The sequence below is a fragment of the Loxodonta africana genome, chromosome 19 (assembly GCF_030014295.1).
Source record: "Loxodonta africana isolate mLoxAfr1 chromosome 19, mLoxAfr1.hap2, whole genome shotgun sequence".
NCBI lineage: Eukaryota > Metazoa > Chordata > Mammalia > Proboscidea > Elephantidae > Loxodonta > Loxodonta africana.
In genome coordinates, this window is record NC_087360.1 from 11,243,292 (window position 1) to 11,251,472 (window position 8,181).

At 54.1% G+C, this 8,181-nt stretch overlaps 2 protein-coding genes across 3 annotated transcripts in view; one reads left to right on the plus strand and one right to left on the minus strand.

Moving 5' to 3' along the window:
* The window catches only part of DDX54 (DEAD-box helicase 54), a 33,846-nt gene extending 30,550 nt beyond the window's left edge, over positions 1 to 3,296 (minus strand). For both annotated transcript variants that reach the window (XM_064272235.1, XM_064272234.1), the window contains exons 1-2: positions 3,088 to 3,296; positions 237 to 366 (exon numbers count right to left, since the gene is read on the minus strand). In XM_064272235.1, coding sequence (XP_064128305.1) covers positions 237 to 366; positions 3,088 to 3,282 — 325 coding nt within the window. In that variant the 5' untranslated portion in view covers positions 3,283 to 3,296. The remainder of the gene's footprint in view (positions 1 to 236; positions 367 to 3,087) is intronic.
* A 90-nt stretch (positions 3,297 to 3,386) lies between these two features.
* On the plus strand, positions 3,387 to 7,010 carry RITA1 (RBPJ interacting and tubulin associated 1). Its single transcript, XM_003419287.4, has 4 exons — positions 3,387 to 3,588; positions 4,168 to 4,299; positions 4,924 to 5,274; positions 5,534 to 7,010. Exons 3-4 carry the CDS (start codon positions 4,973 to 4,975, stop codon positions 6,039 to 6,041), a joined length of 810 nt encoding a protein of 269 aa, XP_003419335.1. The 5' UTR covers positions 3,387 to 3,588; positions 4,168 to 4,299; positions 4,924 to 4,972; the 3' UTR covers positions 6,042 to 7,010.
* The last annotated feature ends 1,171 nt before the right edge of the window (positions 7,011 to 8,181 follow it).

The following is an 8,181-nucleotide window of genomic DNA, read 5'->3' on the forward strand; positions in this document are numbered from 1 at the left end:
GTCGTGCACTAAATCCCCAAATGTCTTTGCCTGTTCCTGCACTGGCATTGCCTTTTCCAAGTCCTGCTCTGACTGTTCTCCTACGTGTCAGGCCCTGAATGCCTAGAGATCATGTCTGCTGCCTCAGCCACTCACCACAGTGCTGGGCCCAGCGCAGACATCAGTAATCGAGTGCAGAGGCTATGATGACCCCTGTTACTGCTTCCCTAAGGCCCCCGGATGCCTGGCTAACCCACCCATAGACTGGAAGCCTCCCGATTTCTTCTTCTTCTTGTTCTGTGCTCGCACCATCTCCCGGGTGTCTGGCTCCACATCCGAGGTGCATTCTGAGGTGGGGAAGGTGGGCAGCGGTCTGCCAGGGCCCAGCTGGGAGGGAAGAACAGAGGCAGCATCACTCTAGGCGCTGGGGGCAGGAGAAGAGACTGTCCTGTTGCCAGTTTCTCCCTGATTCAAACCAATTATCCTCACAAATCACATGATTTCTCTGCTAACTGTCTCTCCTGTGCCTGGGCCAGGACAAGCCAGAGGTTCAGAACGTGGACTCTGGAGACACGCTGCCTGGGTTTGAATCCCAGTTCTGTAACTTACCAGCTGTGAGACCTCAAGCAAGTGACTTAATCTCCCTGGGCCTCAGTTTCCACATCGGAAAATAGGGATAACAAGAGCATCTGCCTCACTGAGTTGTTGTGAAGATTAAATGGGTAAGTGGAAAACTTAGAGTAGGGTCCAGCACACAGCTGGTAGTACTATCATCAACATCATCACCATCGCCCTGGCCTGTCATTCAGAGCTCTCGAAATTAAAACCTGTAAGAAGTCAATGAAAACACCTACTTTGTATAAGGTACTACTCTTCCAAGCTGTCCTGGCCCCCTCCCCAATCTCCTTTCTGACTCACCCCACCCCAACTCTGGCCTCTGTCTCCCCTGACCTTCTCTCTGCCTGTCCAGGTTCCACTTGTCCTTTAAGCTGAATCCAACCGGATGCCGCCTCTGCGGAGCCTTCTCAGACTATAAGGCTGATCCCTTTCCTCTCAGAAACATTTATGGAGCACTAATTAATAATAAGCTTAAACTGACACTACACTTACGATACGTCAGGTGCCTCTCTGAACAGTCACATAAATTAACCCACTTACTCCTCATCACAGCCCTGGGAGGGCTGTGAGATAGACACTATTATTATGTCCATTTCACAGAGAAGGGAACAGAGGCTCAGAAAGGGGAAGTGACCTGCCCAAGGTCATACGGCCAGCAAGTGGGGTTCAGGGGTTTGAATACTGGCTTCAGGGTCTATGTTCTTTCCACTATGATTCTCTAGGTCAAGGATGCAGCCTGTTTTGTACAGCCTGTGAGCTAGGAATGGTTTCTACATTTCTTAAAAGACTGAAAAATTCAAACAAAAAAGGCAGAGACTAACTGGCCCACATGCCTGAACTATTTACCACCACACCCTTTTATAGGAAAAATTTACAACCCCTGCTCTAGATAGGAACCCTGGTGAAACAGTAGTTAAGAGTTTGGCTGCCACCTACTTTCTGTTACAGCAGTACTAGATGACTAAGACAATAGGTTATATCTCTAGAGTCATGTTCTCGTTTGTCAAATAAACTGGTTTTCTTCGGGGGGGGGGGGCGGAAAGAGTTTAGCTGCTAACCAAAAGGTCAGCACTTCAAATCCACCAGCTGCTTCTTGGAAACCCTATGGGGCAGTTCTTCTCTGTCCTACAGGGTCACTGTGAGTTGGAATCGCAACTTGACAGCAACATGTTTGGTTTGAGTTTCTTGCTCTAGGTACACAAAAACAAAGTGGCAGGAACACATGATGTCCTAGCAATATTCACTGAAGGGATGCATAAATGTACATACCCTGTCATTTAATCCTTTCCACAGTCTTCGAGGCACATAAAATCACCTGCCTTCCATGGATGTGCAAACCGAGGCACAGAGAGGTTAAGCACCTTCTCCAATTTCCCACAAAAGGAGCCCTGGTGGCGCAATGGTTAAGCACTCGGCTGCTAACCAAAAGGTCAGTGGTTACCTGCCTTACTCACCAGCAACTCTGCAGGAGAAAAGACCTGGCGATCCGCTCCTGTAGAAATTACAACCTAGAAAATCCTATGGAACAGTTCTACCCTGTCACACGGGGTCATTACGCGTCAGAATTAACTCAACGGCACCCAACAACAACAACCAACGTCCCACAACCAGTACAAGGTTGGGGCAGATTTGAACGCAGGGCTGCGTCATGACAAAGCCCTGGGTCTGAACGACTGTGTGAGCTCCTCTTCTTTGGCACTTACTACGATCTCTGCCCTCTTGTGCTGTTCAGTGCCTTCAGCACTTATAGAGCACCTACTGTGTGCCAGGCACCTGATGAGGCTGGGGTGGGGAAACGGTGGAACGAGGTCTCATCTGGCACCTGCTCTCAAGGAGTGCAGTCCTCCTCTGCGTGTGAGTCAGAATCCACCCGATGGCACAAAACAACAACATGCCACTCACAAACTGTGAGGTCTTGGTCAACTTGTTTCACCCCTCTAGGTCTCAGTCTCCTCGTCAGGAAAATGGGGATCCCAGTACTTAGATCACCGAATTGGTGTGAGGATTGAATAAGGCAAGTAAAAAGCTCTTAGCACGGGGTCCGGCACGTGGTAAGCGCTCAACAAGCGCCAAGTTTCATTTATTATTAGTTTTCCAGGAGATGTAGGGGCGTGAGTCTCTCAGCCCTCTCCCTACAGCAACCTCCCAAGAATCCCCCAAACTCACAAAGTCAGACCTTCACCCGCACTTTTCATTGGACGAATGGAGGCTAGGACTCGCCCCCTGGGCAGAAGGTAGCCAATGAGGTAGCGCGCTATCAGAAGCCAGGCTGCAACGCCTGCAGGCACCGCACGGGCCACCGGAACCGGGAGTCTCCAGCCCCGGCAAACCCCGAGACCCATGCTCAGGCCGCCGGGTAGGCGGACCCGACCCCTACCCTCAGCCGTGTCCACCCCACAGCGGGGAAACCGAGGCCGCGGCAGCACGGCTCTCAGCGCCCGGATCGCAAACGTGCCGGCCCCCCCGCGTATCCCAGCCCCGCACTCCCACCTTCCGGGCCCGGGAGTCATCTTCCGCCTGAATCTCAAACTCGCCGTCCTCCGAGTCGCTGCCGCGGGCCTGGGAGGCCGCGCCCCGGCGTTTGCGGAGCCCCTTCTTCTTCCTCCACTGGGCCATGGCCGTGCGGGACCGGGATCCGGCCGTGCGGGACCGAGATCCGGCCGCGGGACGCGTGCCGGCCGCCATGCGGGCCCGGCGGACGGAGACGGAAGGGGGCGGAGCCTGCGGGCCGCACCAACTGCGCGGCCGGGCGGGGGGAGCCCATTCCACGCCCTTGGCTGCGCCCCCGCCGCTTTTCGCAGCCCCGGAAGCCTGGCACGTAAACCCCCGCCCTGCCAGGGGACCGTCTCCTGCCTTTGGGAGATCCCCGGGGGCGTAAGGAGCGGGGCGGCCGCCAGGCAGGAATGGTTCCAGCCGCCTCGGCCCCGCTGCGCAGTGGTTGTTGTTGGAAGCGCGCGCCGAGCACACGTCGCTAGGGCATGGCTGTCCCGGGTGAGTGCATCCGCGCTGGGGGCCGGGGCGGCCTGGGCTCCGGGATTCCCGGATGCGAACGAAGTGCGATCACAGATGCATAGGGCGCCCTGGGTGCTCGTGCGCCCCGGGTGCTCGTGCGCCCCAGCAATGGGGTCCTGACTTGGTGGGGAGGGGGCGCTCGAGACGGGGGCTGGGGGCTGGCTGCCAGCCGAGATGCCCAGGTAAGAGAATAACTCAAGAATATAGAGAGCTTGGGCATTAACCAGGGAGCAGCGGGGAATCGGAGGAGTAAAACCAAAATACTAGAGAGGTTAAGTGCTCAGGCTCTCAATTCATACCAAAAAAACCCCACATCAAACGGGTTCATTGGGTTCGGTCTCATGACAGTTACATATGTTACTGAATAGCACTGCTCCATAGGATCTTCTTGGCTCTAAACTTCATGGAAGCAGATTTCCAGGCCTGCCTTTTGTGGCATCTCTGGGTGGGTTCGAACTGCCAACCCTTCCATTAGTAGTCAAGCACAAACGATTTGCACCACCCAGGAACCACTCTCAATTCATAAAAGATTCAAATGTCCTTTCCATCACTTTCCAGGTGTTGCCTACACATCTGAGTTCACTTTTTGAAGGCTATTTTGTCATCTGTGAAATGAACATAATCGAAGCTGCTTCACTGGGCTGTTGAGAGCATTAAATGAGAGGATGGTTGACAACCACTTGGAAGGAGGTAAGTGGTCAATACTGGCGGTCAATAGTCCCACCCTCTTAAATATACACAGGGTATGTGAGTGCGGACCTGCCCTTCTCCCCCTCCTGCCATCCAAAAAAACAAAAACCAAACCCAGTGCCATCAAGTCGATATTGACTCATAGTGATCCTATGGAACAGGTTAGAACCGTGTCATAGAGTTTCCAAGGAGCTCCTGGCAGATTCGAACTGCCGACCCTTTGGTTTGTAGCCGAAGCACTTAACCACTACACCACCAGGGTTTCCCCTCCTGCCGTACCGTAGTGTGTTTCAAGTGGACACAGACCCCATCATTCTTTCATCTTCCCAGTCGTTACATAAATTGAGAACCCACAGCATGCAGGCAAACTATTCGATTCATCTGTTTATTCACTCGTTCACTATTTGCCGGTAGCCCCACCCCACCATCACTGTGACAACTAGAAACACCCCAACGAATTGCCAGAATGCCCCTGGGGTTGGCAACGCTCACTTTAGGAGGACTGGTTGAGGGAGAATTATACCCTTTTGCTAGCGGGACTCAGCCAGAGGAGTCAGTGGGATTCGGAGCTACCAGTCTCCCTCAGCAGCACTGCTGTTGACTTGATACCATCCTCTTTCACAGGCAGCCCTGCAGGCAGGGCCTGGCACTCAGAGTGCACCCAGTGTAAGCCATGAGGACCCTCGTGGAGCTGGCCATCAACAGGATGCAGACCCTCCACCTTCAGCACCGCTGCCGGGGTGGCCACCGGCCCAAGGCCAGGGCGTCATACGTGGATGAGACTTTGTTTGGCAGCCCTGCGGGTACCCGACCCACCCCACCAGACTTCGACCCGCCCTGGGTGGAAAAGACCAGCAGAACCAGGGGGATGAGTATAGGGGCATTGCAGGCCTCGGGGGCCAACGAGAGCTATGAGAGCACCCCGCCCAGGGGCAGCACCCCTACCCTCACAGCAAGAAAGAAGAACAAATACAGGTAGCGGGGTAGGGAGCTGTACTCTGTACTCAATGCAGCCATCTGCATTCCTGTGACAGACCTGCTGTGGGAACTGATTGGCCAGGCCGGGGGCACATGCTGGGGAATTGGGACAGGATGCACTGTGGTGCCAGGCTGGGGAACAGGGACTCTTGGGATCTGCAGGCAACCCTTCTGCTGTTGTGGGTGCTGGAGGGAGTGTTAAGGTTTTGGGGGTTATTTCTCTCCCAGCTCACTGCATTTCTCTTCCCTCCACCAGATTGATCAGCCACACTCCATCTTACTGTGACGAGTCGCTGTTTGGCCCCCGACCTGGGGGCATTGGCTGGGAGGCCTCATGGATGGCAAAGGGCGATGCTGCAAAACTCCGTGCCCTCTTCTGGACACCCCCCGCTACTCCCAAGGGTAGCCACTCACCCCGGCCCAGGGAAACCCCGCTTCGAGCTGTCCACCCAGCCAGTCCCTCCAAAACAGAGCCCAGGGTGGCGGCACACTCCCAGATGCTACCCTTGGATGGGTTAGACACTCCAGACCCTCTGCGGCGGGGACGATCCCAGTCTCTCACCCACCTGAACGTTCCCAGTACTGTTCATCCATGTGCCAGCCCTCCTCGTGCCAATGGGCCTCGGGACCCCAAGTCTCCGCTGTCAGGGGTGACCTTCCGGAGTCCCCTGGTGACTCCCAGGGCTCACTCCATCAGTGTGTCAGTGCCAGCCAGTCCCCGACGTGGTAGGGCCCCCCAGACACCAAAGCCCCCTTGGAAATGAGCTTCCTGGTCCTGGCATTGGGTTTGCCTGTGGGGTCATAGCGAAGGGCACGGCTTCAGAGTATAGCACTGATGGTGGCTTCTTCTGCCAGAGAGGCCCGCTAGCCTCTGGCCCCAGACTGGAGTCTCCCAAGTATGGGAGAAGCACCCAGGGGATGGTGAGGGAAAGCATGGTGGGCAGTACCTCCCTTCATTCTGACAATGTGTAGTTGCTTCCTGACGTGGATTGGGAGGCGGTCCTTGAGATGCCTCTCTTGTCTCAGCCATGCTCCATATCAGTGCCAACCCAGGTGCCCCCAGGGGAGGAACCCTTTCCCTCCCCCACCAAGCCTACAACGTGGTCTTGGTGCCAAGTGTGAATAAATGTGATTGCCAACTGGGACCAAAGGTTCCTTCCCCCACTTCAAGCCGAGCTTGCAGCTCAGGAGTCATTTCCAGCTGAGTCTAGAAGCCCCAGAGACTCCCAGGATAGTGGACATGGGGACACAGGAGGATCTGGGTTAGTACTCGGAGGAACAAATAATCGTGTATTTTCATGTGTATTAAATATATCAAAACCATGATGCTTACTGATTTTTCTTCTTAAGACCAGTGTCAGGCCTGAGTTGATTAAATAACAAAGCTAAGTAATATAACAGGTAGTACAAAGTTGGGCAGAACCCACAACAGTGGCCAGTGGGTGGCTGGAGTTGGAGGACACAGCAACACGGGATCCCTCCTGTCCTTGCTTGCCAGCCAATGCCAATGACTGCTAGGTCGCTCCTGAGTACAGAATAGGAACCTTAGTTTTTTGTTTGTTTTGAAGTCATATATATGTGCGTGTATTTCCCACCTTTTCAGAAAACAATGCTTAGGCCTTTGCCAGGAGGCGGGGTCCAAAAAGGCCAGAAAATTACCTGTGTATCTGGGCATCTCAGGACAGAGGCCTCAGCCCTCACCCCCACGCCAGGGCACTGCCTGTATCCCGCCCGGCTCTGCTTCCTGTAGCTGCTTAGCCCTGGAGTAGATCAGTTGGGAAAGATAGCAAAAGGCTTTGCTCAAATGGATTTGCCCGCGACCCCCAACATTTTGCCCTGGTTGATTTGCAGGTGGGGGCTGGGTTTGGGGCCTGCCCCTGTCTCCCCGCAGGGAAGCACCAAGGAGCCCAATGGAGGTTGCATCATGGGTTTTGAACCTCTGCCTTGGGGAGGGGAAAGGACAGAGTGGACATTGCTGGACCAGGGTCACGAGTGCAAATGCCTGCAGGGTCAGATGGGCCACCAGGGGAGCAGACCGACTGCGTTCTTTGGGCACAGACATACTTTGAATTTTTAACATGTATGATAAAAAAAAAAAATTTTTTTTTTTAATGATGTTTAGGCTTTCTAGAACTTCGAAAAAGAATTGCGCCCCCCTCTTCTGGTTTTCCTTGAAACATCCAACTCTGATTTGTCTTTTTACCCTCCCCTAGTTTTTAATAGACACAGCCCAGAAATACTCCTCTTTCCTCCCAGCTGTACTAAAGGAGACAACAGCCCTGATGGGACAACTGATGTGAGGCCTTCATGTCCGAGAGACTATTGGGAGTGGTGGGGATTGGGGCAGCTGCAGAGAGGCTGTTGCTCAGCTCCAGAAGACAGACAATGGTTGCCTATGGGGATGTAGGCCCAGAGTGCCCTTGATGATTAGAATTTTTCAGAGAAGGCAGAAAGCTGGATCTGTATGTGATGACCCTGATTCTTAATGCCAGTGACTAATTTGGAAACATTTCAGCAACCTAGGCCCCAAATAAAGCCAGGGCAAGGCTGTAGGCTATGACCCCTGGACTCCTGCTGAGCTTTGCAAGACCTGGAGGGGGAAGAAGTTTCAGGCAAGCTGATAATCCTAGAGCAGGGCCCGTGTGAGCAGTCTGAAATCCTGAGGACCTGCTCCTGGAGTGCCACACCCCCCCCCGCCACAGCTCTAATACCCTACCTCCTGGCCCCCAAAACCACTCATCAAGGCTGGTCACGTGGCCATGGCAGCCATGATAGTGACTGGCCCCAGGCAGGTCTGCTTTCCCACTGAGGTTACGGTGAGAAGCGGTCACCCCTGCTTTGCCCTCCTCATGGAAGTCCTGTGGCCACAAGAATGCACGCAGTTCTGGTAAAGAGGTTTATTTG

Bases quoted from the DNA above. Each gene is read 5' to 3' on its own strand.
- RITA1 (XM_003419287.4), top strand. From the start codon at position 4,973: ATGAGGACCCTCGTGGAGCTGGCCATCAACAGGATGCAGACCCTCCAC. The intron at 5,275-5,533 runs GTAGCGGGGTAG...TCCCTCCACCAG, and splicing joins AGAAAGAAGAACAAATACAG to ATTGATCAGCCACACTCCAT.